Source organism: Protobothrops mucrosquamatus, unplaced genomic scaffold, assembly GCF_001527695.2.
Source record: "Protobothrops mucrosquamatus isolate PMUCROS unplaced genomic scaffold, P.Mucros_1.0 scaffold6, whole genome shotgun sequence".
Classification (NCBI taxonomy): Eukaryota; Metazoa; Chordata; class Lepidosauria; order Squamata; family Viperidae; genus Protobothrops; species Protobothrops mucrosquamatus.
Genome location: NW_015386393.1, coordinates 4,628,492 through 4,645,029, shown reverse-complemented (window position 1 = coordinate 4,645,029; position 16,538 = coordinate 4,628,492). Strand labels below are relative to the sequence as shown.

At 43.4% G+C, this 16,538-nt stretch overlaps 1 protein-coding gene across 1 annotated transcript in view; it reads left to right on the top strand.

Annotated features, from left to right (window-relative positions):
* Nucleotides 1-4,979: 4,979 nt before the first annotated feature.
* The window catches only part of MFSD12 (major facilitator superfamily domain containing 12), a 29,267-nt gene continuing 17,708 nt past the window's right edge, over nucleotides 4,980-16,538 (top strand). Inside the window, exon 1 of the mRNA XM_015809932.1 lies at nucleotides 4,980-5,163. Coding sequence (XP_015665418.1) covers nucleotides 4,980-5,163 — 184 coding nt within the window. The remainder of the gene's footprint in view (nucleotides 5,164-16,538) is intronic.

The window sequence follows — 16,538 nt, the reverse complement described above, 5'->3', positions numbered from 1 at the left end:
TGAGGATGACAAAACCAGCATCACGGTTGGGCCACAGGGTCTGTCCCTTGTGGTTGTCATGGCCAACTGTTCTAACGTTCTGCTGCTTTTCACACCTGCTCTTTGCAGTTTGTGGTAAGCCTGCTAAGTGAACTATCTCAGCTCCACAGTGTTTTGTTTTTCTCTCTTCTCCCTACAGAGCTGAGGAAAATGTCTACGAAAACAAAGCAATGGATCCAGAAGAGCGGGATTCGGACACCAAGATATAGGGGATCATAACGGCATGTAAAAGGCCTCTAGGGGAGGAGAGGACCAGCGCCATTACAATGACTGAGTTCAGTAGTTACCTGAAAAGCCTGGACAAGAATTTCCAAATTCAGCTATTTTTTTTAATCACCTGCACATCCCTGCTCAGTGACCCCTCGAAATTACGTAGATGAAAGCAAAGCTAGCTCATAATAGCAACAGAAGTTGCCAGGGAAATGAGAGAGTCAAAATGGGCACAACGGTCGATGTGGCATCTTAATTACAAAGAGGCAGGAGGACTTACATCACAGTTCTGCATTTACCATCTTCACCATTCTGATTCTGCCTTACAAATGCTACCCCTGGTGACTAAGCGAATACAGGTAGTCCTCAACTTACAACAGTTCATTTCATGGCTGTTCAAAGTTACAATGGCACTGAAAAAAACGACTTATGACCATTTTTCACACTGATGACCACTGCAGTATCCTCACGGTCATGTGATCAAAATCCAGATGTTTGGCAAATGACTTATATTTATGACGGTTGCAGTGTCCCGGGTCATGTGATCAGCTTTTGCGAACTTCTGACTAGCAAAGTCAAAGGGGAAGCCAGATTCACTTAACAACCATATCACTAACTTAACAACTGCAGTGATTCACTTAATAACTGTGGCAAGAAAGGTCATAAAATGAGGCAAAACTCAAATTAACAAATGTCTCACTTAGCAACATCAATTTTGGGCTCAGTTTTGGCCGTAAGTCGAGGATTACCTGCATATGTCTGCACTGCTCTCTTGGCGATAATGCAAGAGTGGTTTGCAATTTCCTTTATTTGTGGATACTGTACATGTTTTCTGAGCCTGCCACTATGGTCTCCTATTCAAGCTAGCAGGCTTGAGTGTTTAGCATCCAGGCCTAAGGTTAGATCAAGCCATCTAAATTCACATCGCTGTAAGAATGAACAGATGAATGAATGAATAAATCCGTTAAACGGTCTTCTGCAGAAGCAGTTCGAAGTAAGTTGCTTTCTTGCAGTCATCCATCTCTATTTGTTTGTTCTAGGTTGCTCAGCTTTTGCATTATTCTTTCTTTCTTTCTTTCTTTCTTTCTTTCTTTCTTTCTTTCTTTCTTTCTTTTTGTGGGAGATGATAAAAAGTTCTCTGGAACTTTTTGAAAGCTACAGATAGTTCGTTGTGGTAAAAGACGCCCATGTTGAGAAACGTTCCAAGTTGGGCTTGTGAAATAAGAAAAACCTGCATGTCTGCCATGTGCAAAAAGATGCGGGAATGAAGCAATCTTTTTCGCTGAGGTGTCCTGAACACCTAAAATAAACACTGTGCTTCAATGAAGATCCCCAGGCCACATGATGACAATTTACACCTTTTTTTTGCCAGAAACCAGCATTTACTTCTGGTTTCCAGCAGTACTGAAGCTGGCTCTGCTCCACTTTATGTTGCAGACGTGTTTGCTTAACGTCCCCCCCCCCCAAAAAAAAAACAATTGTTGTAAAATTAGGTCTATTATGTGATGATCTGCTTAATGACTGGCATGACTTATGATCATAATTCTGGGCTCAATTACTGTCGTAAGTCAAGGACACAAAGAAGAGGGAGTCAAGCTATTCTCCAAAGGACCTGAAGGCAGGACAAGAAGCAACGGATGGAAACTAACCAAGGAGAGAAGCAACCTGACAGAACAATTAACTAGTGGAACAACCTGCTTCCAGAAGCCGTGAGTGCTCCAACACTGGAAGTTTTTAAGAAAAGACTGGACAGCCATTTGTCTGAAATGGTATAGGGTTTCCTGCCTGAGTAGGGGGTTGGACTAGATGACCTCCAAGGTCCCTTCCAACATTATTGTTGTTGTTGTTGTTGTTGTTATTATTATTATTATTATTATTATTATTATTACTACTACTACTACTACTACTACTACTACTACTACTACTACTACTACCTGCATCTGGCAGAAACCAGATTGTGGGTGCAATTTTACTTGCCCTTCCTTCCTTCCTCTTGGATATCTACGGCAGTAGGTTCAGCCATGACATATTAAATAAAACTCAGCTGCTTTGTACAACACATCACACGGAATACAGTCACACAACATAATTAGTACAATAAACCGCATTTCAGTTCACTGTGTTACTTGTAATGCATGAAGGTTATCTAATAAAGGACAGGCTGCAAAAATCTGGACTGAAAAAGAACAACCAAAAATCAGTTTTCTTCTCTTTGCTGCAATCTGCATCTTTTAGCATTGGAAGCCATCGTGCAAGCCAGGTATACATGTTCGTGCTGAATTGGATGCAACTTATTTTCAGCAAGTTCCTAAGGACTAGAAACTTGAAATGGGACTGCCTTCTACAGTATCATATCCATGCTGATGGGAAACACTGGAAGAGGCACCTCGGGACAAGACGCAGTGGCTTTTAAATTCCCTTTTTCCCTAGCAAGCAAGCAAGCATGAAGGCTAAGATTCCAAGCCAAGTTAAAAGCGTTAGTAGAAGCGTTGTAAAAACAACTCACTGACGCTGAAGTATCATGAGACCCATTTGAAACACAGCATTGTCTTCAAGGGCTTCACACATTTCCACACTCTGGAAATTAGATCTGTATGATCCTGTGTTAGATTTCGCTGAACATAAAGCGGAGCAGAGCCAGCTTCAGTAAGATGCACGGAGTCAATCTTTGTTAAGGATATCTGAGTTAGATTCCAATATTTCAACAGGTGTTCTCACTGCAACTGATAGCAAAGGAAGTACTTCTGAGAATGTTCAGACTGGTAGTTGGTCTGCCTAGTGCAGTGATGGCGAACCTATGACATGTGTATCAAAGCTGACACACCACAACCTTTTGGGTGGCAGCATTCACCAACACCCAATACCAACTATTCTTGAAAGCACATTACATTCTTGCACAATTTTCAGAAGCTCTGGAGGCCCCATGAGCGTGGGATGTGCTCTTGTGCAACCTCCAGTATGGTAATTTTTAATAGTCTGGTAAATATCTACAAATATAATCCAAACAAAAACTCTTAGGTGGGGGCTGAATAATTTTCAAAAGTGAAAAGAGGCCTCAGGAGAAAAAAGATTTAAAGACTTCAGATGAAGCCCATTTGACAACATTACCAACTTTTCAATGGAGTCTGCGCTCACGTGCCTTTCAGAACAAGTCCACTTGCACAGGGGCCAAATGAGGAGTCTATTTCCAGCTTTAAGGCCATGGGGACCTCAGATACTCGGAACTACAACCTCCAGGATCCATTTGTATGGCAATGCTGAGACAGGAGTGTACAGTACTTTAACTGAGCAACATATGCAGGGGTTTAGGACAGTGGTTCTCAACCTGTGGGTCGGGACCCCATTTGGGGTCGATCGACCATTTCACGGGGGTCGCCAAGCAAGGCTGTTCGCCATTTTTTTTGTCCGCCATTTTTTTCCCCCTTTTCCGGCGGGTGCCTTACCTCCCTTGGGCTGGGCCAGCTGGTGGTCAGCCTGCTCCGTCTCTGCCGCTTGCCAGCTACGCCTCGGCCAGCGCAGGGGGCGGAACCATGCATGCGCGGCGCTCCCGGGCAGGGAAACTCCTCGACTTACGACCGGTTGGGTAGTCCTCAACTTACAACTGGTTTAGTTATCGACTTAAGACTGGTTTAGTCCTCGACTTACGACCGGTTGGGGTCGCGGCATTAAAAAGGTTGAGAACCACTGGTCTAGGACAACTCATTGTGGCCAACACGCCAGAGCCAATTCAACAAGGCCAACTCACTCTGGGACAACTGTTCCTTTTATTATTCCTCAAAGCATTAAAAAAAAAACTGGTAGTCATAGGAATGGTTTTCTTTGATACAAGAGATGAAATAATTTGGATGGTCAACAAAAATAAAAGAAACTAAAGGAATCCCACGGTGAGTTGGCCCGCAGCAAGTTGGCTGCCCCGGGGTCTCTATCCAAACGAAGAGGTGAAAATTTTGGGTTTCTGTGCAAATCTAAAACCCACGAATAGGGCATAAACCTGGCCAAAGCTGTGGAAGGGGCAAGCACAGCCAAACTTTTGCTTTCTCCGGAGAAGCTGGCAACTCGAGGTTCAAAGAACGGGGCCCCTGGAATCGGAGCATGGCGAGGGCTGATCCACAGAGCGGCCGAGGGTCGGACACGACTGAACGGCTGACGACGAATCGGAGTCCTCGTTGATGCAATTTATCCTGGGGGGCGATTTTGCTTTTACTGGAGAAGTCGTCAAACCGAAAGGCGGAGCGAAGGACACGAAGCCGGCTGAAGGGCTAAAGCCGAGTCCTCCTTTGAGGCGCGGCTTCTTCGCAGTTCAGCCTCTCCATTGGCTCCATCCGCGAGGCCGTTGGAGGAGGCGCGGCTATCTGCCCCAAGGCGGAGCCAGTTGGGGGCGCCGCGGTGCAGACTAGGTGGTAACGACGCCGGCCACCAACCTGGGGTTTCCCCGGAGCCGATAAAAGCGGTTCTGCGGCCGTATGGCTGGGCTGTTCCCCTCAGTAGCTACGACCCTCCTTGCTTTTCCCGCTTGGCCCGGACTTGGGCGCCTCCCCCGCGCGCTCCAGCTGATGCGCCCTGCCGGTGCGCTTTTACGCACAGCTGGGGCCATCGGGCTCCAGGCCCCGGCGCTGTGAGGCGCGTCTCGCTCCTCGCCTCCCGGCAGGATGGACGACCCGCCGCCGCTACCCGCTCGCGCCCGGCTGAGTTACTCGCTGGGCCATTTCCTGAACGATTTGTGCGCATCGATGTGGTTCACCTACTTGCTGGTCTACTTCCATTCGGTGCTGGGCTACAGCACCCAACATGCGGGGGCGCTGCTGCTGGCGGGGCAGGTGGCCGACGGTATCTGCACGCCCCTGGTGGGCTACGAGGCGGACCAGGCCGGCGGGTGTGGGCGCTACGGGCGTAGGAAATCGTGGCATCTGGCTGGTAAGTCAAGCTAAAAAAACAAAACAAAACTGGACGGGCTTTGCCCCGGCTAGACGCAGGGGGGGAATGGGGTGACCGGAATTTGAAGAGGTGGCGCTAAGTTGGAGTAAGCTGTTAGGAAAGAGAAAGCGGATAAACAGGAATGAGGAGAAAAGCCTAGGATCGATGAAGTAGCTTCACCGGATCAGTGATTTCCAGGAGCGTGGGCTATTCAGGGGTAGTCAACCTTGGCTCTTTTATGACTCGTGGACTTCAACTCCCAGAATTCCTGAGTCGGCATAGCTGACTCAGGAATTCTGGGAGTTGAAGTCCACGAGTCATAAAAGAGCCAAGCTTGACTACCCCTGGGCTATCTGGTGTGAAACAAACGAGTAGAGCATAAAAGGAACAACCCTGCCCCGGTTTTATCTTGGCAGCTTGAAGATGCCGGCTGGGGAATTCTGGGAGTTAAAGTCCACACATCTTCAAATTGTCAGGGTTGGGAAACACTAGTTAACAGTGATTTGAATCTCTCCAAATAAATGAAGCATCATGCTGATATTGCTGGAGATTCATGTATTTCAACATCATGACAAAGACCAGTTGGATGCTGCTTGAGCGCAAGCAAGGTTTGCAACAATTCTCACTGTTCGTGTAATTTTTAATTCTAAATATGAATGTTCTGTTTGATTACAGATGGGAACTCAGGCTTATGGGTAGAAATAGGGGTATATTAGAAAACTGGGCTTTAACTCTGGGCAACTGGTGGCATGAAGACAGTCAAGACACTCCAGTTGCTTGGCTTCCTGTATCTGTTGTGGACAGTGTATTATCATAGAGGCTCCATTTGGAGAGTACATCCATTAGTCTTCAATAGATTAATATACTATTATTAAGAGCAAAATCCTGCTTTCCCCTGAGACACAATTCATTTCATTGCCATGTTGTCAGTTGGCTAAAATGATTTTTCAAAGCATATTAGGCAAAGTCACGGATCTAAGATATTATAGGGTCTCCTGCTTGAGTAGAGGGATGGACTAGATACAGAGGTCCCCAACCTTGGCCACTTTATGACTTGTGGACTTCAACTCCCAGAATCCCTCAGCCAGCATGGCTGGCTGAGGAATTCTGGGAGTTGAAGTCCACAAGTCATAAAGTGGCCAAGGTTGGGGACCCTTGGACTAGAAGACCTCAAGGTCTTGTCCAACTCTGTTATCTTCTGATCTTCTAATGCCAGCTAAGTGTAATCTCCCTGTTCAGGTATAACCTATCCTTAGTTGCGACTTGCTAGGGGAGAGCACCAGCTGAGGAAAGCTGGTTACTGCTGTTATGCTTTGCTCACGTGTTTGTGGGGTGTTAGCTGATCTCTACATTCACGGATGCTTTAAATGATCTCTTGCTTATCTATTACAGCAGAGCTCTCTCCAAATGTAGAGATAAGTAACAGCTTAGTTTCCTTCTGAACTGTTGAGGGTTTAAGTTACTATTGCCAATCCTCTTCTTTATGCATTTAAATTATTTATATGGCGGCCCATCTTACAGCAGTGATTCTAACTGGCCTATGCAGTTAAAAACCAACAACAAAACCAAATAATAAATGTCTGATGTCGCCAACAGCCGGTTCTAGGCTTCACAGTAAAAACATGAGTTAAGAGTTCACATTAACTTCCCAGCCCAAATGTTTGGAGGAAGAGCCAGGTTTTGAATGCCTTGCAAAAAGAATAAGGTGGGAGCCATCCAGATCTCTGGAGAGATGTAGCTCCACAGGGTAAGGACTGTAATAGGGAAGTTACGATGTCTGGTTCCAACAGGATGACATTGTTAATGGAAGGGACCCCAGCACAGCCTCCCTGATGGGGTGAGCAGAGATGATGGGAGACAGGGATACTGTTGCTTTGTGATGGTAGCTCCCATTAATGAATAGTGCTTTGTCTTGAACAAGGCTTGCCTTTGTCAAATGTGAGCCTATAGCCAGGGTGCTTTAATACAGTGGCTCCAAGCTTGCAAATGATAGAAATGTTGTGTTCCCCTCCCATTGCTTTTCCAGAGTTGGAAATCCCCAATAATTATAGCAAAGCATCTTGATCAAGGTACGGCTCATAGCAAATCAAGAATCAACACAAGAGCTGCAAACCAATCTCATCAAATGCTTTCAGAGCCTAGTAAATACAAATGTCAACACTAGTACAAAGTGCCTAATAACATAGGATCTAAAACAGGAGTTCCCAACCCCCGGTCTGTGGACCGGTACCGGGTCGCGGCATGCCAGCAACCGGTCCGGACAAACAAGGAAAGCCCCATCCACAGGATGCAGGCAGCACACAAAACCACGCACTCTCCGATCCATGAAAAAACCTCTCTCCACAGAACTGGTCCCTGGTGCCCAAAAGGTTGGGGACTTCTGATCTAAAACAATGCTTTCGAATAAGACTCAGTGCGTATACGTCCAAATTATTTAAAAAGGTATTAATTTGGAACTATCGGTTAAATAAGAGATTAATAGATTCTATACCTATGCCCTAGTGCAGTGATGGTGAACCTTTTAGAGACCGAGTGCCCAAACTGCAACCCAAAATTCACTTATGTATCATCGGGTGCCGGATGGGTGTGGCCCATTGGGTGGGTGTGGCTGTGGTGGTAACGGCAGACTGGGTGGGACTAAAAAGTTCAATCAATCAATTCCAACTTTGCGAGATCTTTTTTTTCCCGCAAGAAGTTGAAATTGATTGATTGAACCTTTTTTTTTTTTTGCACACGGCGGCGGAGGCCTAAAGCGAAAAAGTTTTATAAAACCCAGCTGAAGGCCTAGGACTGGGGCGACAGCGCACGTACCCACAGAGAGGGCTCTGCGTGCCACCTGTGGCACGTGTGCCATAGGTTCGCCACCATGGCCCTAGTGGCTAGTCAGATAATAAGGACTTGTTTTAAAGGTCTTTACATCTTTTTTTCCCCCTCTGATTGTTAACTGATGATTTGTGCCATCAAGTTGGGATTGATTCTTAGATTCTGTTTTAGCAACTATTGCACTGAATGTAAACTCGTACGCTTATGAGATTCTTGGAGATTGTAATTTGAATAGAATCTTGATGAGGATTTTTTTTTCCAGGCCGAGTCAAAATGTTGGAATTAATAAAGCAGTTTTTTTTTTTAAGCCTGCCTCCTGGGTTGATGGGAAGGAACTCATCACATGCCCAGAAGTGCCAAAATGCTTACATGCAAAACTGACTTAATTTTGTATTGATTTTATCTTAATTGTATCTTAATTAGTTCCTTCATTATTTATCCTTTGCAGTTGCCTTGGAGGGATGCCCTTTTAGTTAAAAGGTATTTTGCTTGCTTACAGACTAAATGCAAGACTAAATGTTCCGTTCTTGTGAAGCAGACACTGTCCGTTGTCTTCTGCAACCGGCATTAGAATCTACTTTCTTTTCTGTTGTCCCAAAGGCACTTTTTCACAAGGCAACTGGATTTCCTTTTTTCTCTTTGAAGATGCTTTGCTTTTCACCCAAGAAGCTTCTTCAGAGCTTCTTGGATGAGAAGCGAATCGTCTTCAAAGATAAAAAAAGAACGTCCAGTTGCCTCGTGAAAAAGCACCTTTGGGACAACCCATGACCTAGATGACTTGAGAATCTGCATAGCCTTTCTTTTCTGTTGTTGTTTTAAATATTTTGGTGTTTTGTATTTTAACCCTTTTTCAATAAACAAAAATATTTTTGCAAAAAAAAATGCTTTGCATGTATAGGGCATGTATGAGCTTAAAATAAGTGTACGTTGCTATTTTAATATGTGTGATTAATATGATGATTCCATGGTAACTTTATAGAAAAGGGCCATTCTTCTTTTCTTAGATGCAAGATGAGAGATTGGCCACTGCAGTAGAATATCTGGTCCTGGATCTCAGTAAACACATGACTGAGTTTTTTTATAACCTTTCCTCCTGTTACTCATTTCTGTTTCCCTTCAGTCACATGCTAGAATCTAGAATCCCAATTGCATTGTTCCTAATTCCTGGATGTTACACAAAACAAGCTTGATTCTTGAAGGTTTTTTTTTCCTAGTGAGTCAGCAAAGCAAAGATTTGGCAAAGGTAGTATCTTTTTGCTTGGCTGTAAAAATTGAATAAATAAATAAATGAGTTGTCCTCTTTCCGTTCTGCTTATTTCCTAATCCCTTGCAGAGCAGCATAAGCAGAATTTTGCCAGAGTGAGCCAAAGGATCTGATACTCATTTCTGTGGATTATTTCCTCCCATCATCCTTACACAGAGTACAACATTGTTGTGAGGAAGGCTAAGAAAGCCAGTTTGGTGTAGTGGTTAAGGTCCTGGCTTAGAAATCAGGAAACTGTGAGTTCTAGTCCCGCTTTAGGCATGAAAACCGGCTGGCTGACTTTGGACCAGTCACTCTCTGTCATTCCCACTCACTTCACAGTATTATTGTAGGGAAAATACGAGGAAGAAGGAGTATTATGTGTGTTTGCTCTTTGAATTAGTTATAAATTAATAAATGTGGGATAAAAATAAAATAATCAGAGAGACTTTGGTTCAGTATTCTTGGAGACACAGCTGTTTCTTTTAGGTATTGTGCAAGATCTAGATGCAAAAGAGATAAATTTGATGCTTTATTGTTTAACTGCTGCTCGTTTGCTGATAGCCCAAAATTGGAAGAGCCCAATTCTGCCTACAATGGAAGACTGGAGATTGAAAGTTTCGAATCTTGCTGAAATGGCAAAGATCTCGGCTTATTTGAAGAATTATTCGAATGAACAATTTTTATCAATATGGAGAAGATGGATTGTTTATATTCAAAAGAAGCATAGAGTGGTAGAATATAACTTAGGTTTTTAGAATTTTCTTACTTTGTTTACTCTTTCTATCTTTTCATGTAGACTAAGATATTTTGTGGAGTTAGAGATATTAGTATTTGTTTACTTATATATGAATATTATCCGGGGAATAGGTTTGGGAAGTCCGGGGGGGGGGAGTGGGGGATTTTATTTTTTACTCTGTTTATTGGATTATGATTGTTTTTTATGATGAAAATAATAAAAAAATTTGGAAAAAAAGAAAAGAAAAGAAAGAAAACCGGCTGGCTAACTTTGGACCAGTCACTCTCTGTCATTCCCACTCACTTCACAGTATTGTTGTAGGGAAAATACGAGGAAGAAGGAGTATTATGTGTGTTTGCTCTTTGAAATAGTTATAAATTAATAAATGTGGGATAATAATCAGAGAGACTTTGGTTCAGTATTCTTGGAGACAAATAGAGAACTGGGGGCCCATTGTAACTGCAGGGCCCATTGTAACTGCTGACTGATGGGTGTGCAGAAGCTGCGTTGAAGGACTGCTTCATGAGAACATACCATTTTTTTTAAAAAAAGGGTTTTAAATTTGGGCTTCAGAAAGAGAAGCTACTCATATCCCAATTTTGCTATAAAGCAAGGATCTTCAAACGCATGCCTGGCTGAGGAATTCTGGGAGTTGAAGTCCACAAGTCATAAAAGGACCAAGTTTGAAGACCTCTGCTATAAAGCATTGAAGCTAGTCACAGTAAATGGAATCTGATTGTGTAGCCTGAAAAAGCAACATCTGTTGGATGATATAATTACATTAAGATGTAATTGGCAAATCAGCTAGAAATGAAAACTGTTTCTTCTCCAGACATGTCAAACTTGCGACGTCACGTGACGTTGTGCGACATATTGGAGCTTTTTCCCCATTGCCGGCAATGGGGTGGGCGCGGTTTCCTTGTGACGTGTCTGGCCCGCGGGCCGGCAGTTTAACACCCCTGCTCGGAGGCTTATAGGTGCCTCTCTGCATGAGTCTTGTGAGTTGCCTCTTTTAGGAATGATCAGGTTAGTGGCTGTTCATGCAGAAATATGATAGACAGCTTGAGGAGAGCAAACACTTAAATTCTACCTGCATTTAAGGAGTAATTAATGTTGAAATGTGTTTAGAGTAAACATTTTAATTCCCAAATGCAAAAATGGGAACCTCTTCTGCACTAGATTTACAGTTGGTTTACAATCTGGCAAGTTTTGAATAGCAGAGATTGGCATTTTCGGTGCCTGCTGAGTATATTTTGTAATATATTATTGGAGGGTCTGGTGAAACTTTTCCTTAAAACTTGGGGCTTCGCTCCCCTCTTCTATGTAAGTAGATTTGGCCATATAAATGCTGATTACAGTATTCACATCTTAGCGGTCAACTCCTGCAGATATGTGACTGCAGCCCTGGATTAACTATTAGGCAGAGTAAGCAAATGCCTGGGGGGGGGGGAAACCACAGCAGTTTCCCCCAGCTATCATACCCATAACTCTGTCATTGCCACGTTCCACTTTAGTCATTTTTTTTTGTAATTGTCCTTATCTGCTCTATTCGGCTTTAATCTACATTGTTTAAAGTCTTTTTTGTTGTCATGGTGAGTGATGAAATTTCAACATTTGGTTTGAAAATGTCAGATACAATAGTTTGCGTCACAGCATAAGAATTTTCCTTTTGTCAAGGGACGCCATTGTTGGGCTACGCTTTGGGTATCAGTTGACCTTAATCCAGCCCTGTGTGGCTGCAATCCCATAATATTCTTACCTGGAGTTAATCTATTTTTGGAGTTTGCTTTTGTTTACTTTTAAATCACAAAAACTAGCCAAACAAGCTGGGTTTTGTGACATACACACACACAGCCCTTAACCAAGGTTAACAGATTGGGTTTGTGCAACACATACAAAACCCTTAGCCAAAATTAACACTAGTTAACAAGTCGTGTGAATGTAGCTGCTAGGAAAAAAAACCACCTTTGTGTTTATGCGGTCTTCTTTGTCTCCTTGGACAAACAAGAGACAAATGTGGTGAATTACAGGTTTTCTGCTCTCTTCTTTTTTCACTTTTATAACTTCATCTCTTTATTCCAGTGATGGCGAACCTTTTAGAGACCGAGTGCCCAAAACCCACCCCGCCCACTCCAGCCCCCACCCCGCCCGGCCACCCACCACCTCCACGGCCCGCCACAGATTGCCCAGGCGGCACTGCAGCACCGCCATGGTGGCCATGTCCTCCACCCACATCCCGTAGCATCATCTGCGTGCAATGGGGCGCAAGGGCGGAGTCTTGTCCCTGCTGCCCAGCTGCCATGTGCTTGGCTGCACTGCTTCATGCAGGCCACGCCCAGGGGTGACTCTTCTCCAGGGGGGCTGATGATGAGGCGGGGGCTGGGGGGAGACGGGGGCTAGGGCGACAATGCACGTGCCCACAGAGAGGGCTCCGAGTGCCGCCTCTGGCATGCGTGCCATAGATACACCACCACTGCTTTATTAAGTTGGAATATTGTGTCCAGTTGTGAGCACCACAGTTCAAAGAGAACCTTGACAGATTGGGAGTATGGAGAGATACAAAGATAGTGAAAGATCTATATTTAGCCTACAGAAATGTTGACGGAGGGGTGATCGGAGATCGCAATACTCGCATATTTAAAGTGTCCTATGGAAGACAGCAGGTTTCATGTTTGTTGACCCAGAAGGCAGGATCAGAACCAGTGGGTTTAAAACCACAAGGAAAGGGGGGTCATTCTAGACATCAGAAAGAACTTCTTGACCAGCATTTCTCAACCTCAGTGACTTTAAGATTTGTGGACTTCGATTCTCAGAACTCTGCATGGTCAATAGCTATTCTGCCCAGAGATGATGGAGTATATGCAGGCAATCCTTTACTTACAATTATAATTGAGTCCAGAATTACGGTTGTATGTCATGTTAAGCGGGTCACCATGTGACTATGCCTGATTTTACAACCTTTTTTTGCAGTGGTCGTTAAGCGAATGCTATGGTTGTTAAACAAGTCTGTTTTATCCAATGGGTGTTTTTTTGCCAGAAATTAGAAGTAAATACCAGAAACTGGCAAAAAAATTGTTGAAAATCATGGTCTCATGACCATGGGACACTGGAGACAACTCTTAAAGTGGTTGTTAAGTGCTTAAAATGCCATAATCGTGAAGGGCGGTACGGCCATTGTAACTTAGAAATTGGGTCATAAGTACCTTTTTAGGGGGACTGTCATAACATTAAACAGTTGTTAAGCGAGGACTACCCATAGTCCAGTGTTTTTTTAACCTTAACAATTTTGAAATGTGTGGACTTCAACTTCCAGAATTCCCAAGCCAGCATGTAATAGACATATAGCAAGGTCAATTATTACTCTGTCAGAAAAATAAAGACACTCAATTTGCAGGGATGTCCAACCTTTGCAAGTTAAAGACTTGTAGACTTCAACTCCCAGAATTCCCCAGCGAGCTTGCTCTAATGGACCCTGGATGTGGACTAGATGACCTTGAGGTCACTTCCAACCCTATGGGTTCTTTTTGTATTTTTTCTTAACCTGTTGGTGGGGCTTTTTGGAAATTGAGAATCACCCCATTTTATGGATACTTCCCTCTGATCCCTGTTTTTTGTGGTGAGATGCTTTCAGTGATTCCCCTCAGAAAAAGGGGATTTGGATGAGAATATTCACATTTCACTTGCAAACAAACAAAAAAAAACCAAAACCTTCCGAAAGGGTTGGGTTTCAATTACCAAAATTCTCATCCACATAGAGAATTCTGGGAATTGATGACCAATACATTTGAAGGTTCCCTTTTGAGGAAGGAAGTCTGGCATCTTGAATTATTCATGGGCACGGGTCAAAAGCCTGATTAGATCTTCTTGGAAAGCTGTTTCAAGCAGGACTTTAAAAAAAATTGCAAGGTCCAGGAAGATTTAAAAAATATTCCTCAGGCAGATCAATTGGGATTTAGTCTTATTAACCAAATATAAAATACAACAGCCCTTGATGTCATTTCCTCTGTACTTTTATCCCAACTGCCATTCATTTATCCGCAGCTTCCTTAATTCAGTCATTTATCTCCAGAGCATTTATGCAAGCATTAGACCTTATACTATATGCCCCAGTATTCAATTCTGCTTTCTTCTTCCGTAGAATTGCTCAGATGTCATTGAAACTTCTGGTGCAAGAAAACAAAAAAAGCACACTTGGTGATAGTGGAAGTCACACACTGTTCTTTATGAAGGTGAATCAGAGACAGCCCCTCCACTTCCCCGGCTGCCTTTCCTTCAGCTATTGTGGTTTTTTATGGAGCTCTTTCTAAGCCATAACTTGACCTGATTCTTCCAAATGATTTGAGGATCTTTGTATCTGTGTTTCCATTGGGGATGGATTCCTGAGCCTGGCTGCTGATAAAAAAAGCAAGATCACAGTATCAAAATGATCAAACGCCATCCCCCAGAGAGACTTTCCCTCCCTCTTTGTTTTCTTGCAAATGCAGCAGCATCTTCCAAAATCCACCGTGAGGCCACGGGTCACTGTGGCCAAAGTTACACTTGTGTTGATGGCCTGAGGAGGCTTGTAGGTCAGGCATTTTCTAACTGGGTTCTACAAAAGCCTGTTGGGGTTCCATGGAAGGCTAAGGTCAACCTCCCCCCCCCATCCCAAAATTAATTCAAGCACAGCCAACATTGTCCATAGCTATTTTTCTAAAGTGGAAAGGATAGTCTTCTTCTCCCATGAATATAATGCCATGGATATATTTGGTAGATCAAGGATTCTGGGAAGTGTGTGTGTGTGTGTGTGTGTGTGTGTGTGTGTGTGTAGATCCAAACTTACAACCTGGTTTTGAAGTTCTGACATTGCACTTCTGCATCATGTGAGCTCATTTTGGGAGCTCAGCAACTAGACTACATTTAAGGTCATTTGCATCGATCCGTAATCACCTGACCGCTATTTGCAATGTTTTTGCCAGAAACTGATGTTTACTTCCACTTTCTGGTCAAAATCGGCCCCTAGCAAACAATGGGTTTGATTTGTGATAGCCGTGTTTACTTAAAATGACCACTGCAAAAAAGATCACAAAAACAGGTCTGCACATGGTGATCCGCTTTGCGACTGTCATGACTTATGACCATTATTGCCAGGCACAATTATGGTCGTAAGTCAAGGACTATTTCTATTTCTCAACCTTGACAACTTGAAGGTATCCGAACACCTGGTATACTAGCTGGGGAGTTCTGGAAGTTGAAGTCTACATATTTTAAATTTGCTGGAATTGAGAGGCACTGATTTAGATTAAATTTTGAGATGCCCCTGCCATCTACATTCCTCAGGGAATTAACACTTCATGATCTAATTTTGCTAGATTGAACTGGAGGGGGGTTGTGGAGAAAATCGATCTTCACTTATGTTGTTGATCAGGGTTCCCCTTGGGGAACAAACAGTAGAAATCTAAGGTAATTTCATTATTACCTGCATTTCTGAACTTTAAGATGTAGCATGAATTCTGGGAGTTGAAGTCCATACCTCTTAAAGTTTATAGGGTTGAGGAATACTGATCTAAAGAGAATGGTTTTTATATGTGAATACATATACTTTTATATATATTGGGGGAGGGGTATAGGCAACCATGATGGCTTGATGTTACTAGAAAAAGGAGGCAAGGGTCAGCATTCTTGACTATTTTCTCCCCTCTCCCCTGTCCTGGGCATCAGGTGCCTATGGTGATGTTGCAAAAAAAAAGATGATGAAATATGCATTGCGACGTCACATTGCAAACTCAGGACTTTTTGTATCTCTGTGTCTCAGTCAAATGCTCAAGTCACGTGGTGAGGATTGCAAAGAACACTTTATTCTTTCCTTCTGCATTTGGGGGAAGCTTACAGGGCTGTTTCTGTATATCAGGGGTCTTCAAACTTGGCCCTTTTATGACTCATGGACTTCAACTCCCAGAATTCCTCAGCCAGGCATGCTGGCTGAGGAATTCTGGGAGTTGAAGTCCATAAGTCATAAAAGGGCCAAGTTTGAAGACCCGTGCTGTATATTAAGGCTGGTTGTAATGCTATTGCAAGCCTAATGCAGATTTTCCAGCCAAAACATTATGCTACTGTTATTTTGTATGTGGTGCTTGGGAGATTCCAAGGGTCACACTATCGAAATTGGAAACAATCTTTGGCTTGTGGGTTGTTTCATTCTTCCCATTAAGCCTTGCACCTGTTTATCAGTTTTTTCTTTGCTGAAAGCTTTCTATTTTTGTTTTCATTTTTAATTATAACTAATATGTCTTGACAAGCAGCTATCCCCAATCAGATACTGTCCAGAAGGACTGAATTATACCTTTCATTGGTGGCATCTGTACTGCTCTTGAGAATTAATGAGGTTTGTAGGCCTACCTGGTGTCAGGCTTCATTTTATCCTCACAACAGCCTTGTGGGGTAGGCCAGCCTGGGAGAAACTGTTTTAAACATCCATGGTGTAGGCAGGGAAGACCCAGGCAGACCACAGAGACTCTGCTTTAGTTGGTTTGCTACATTCCTTGTTTATTAGCTTGCATCCCACTTCTGTATTAAATAAGTAAATAAGGC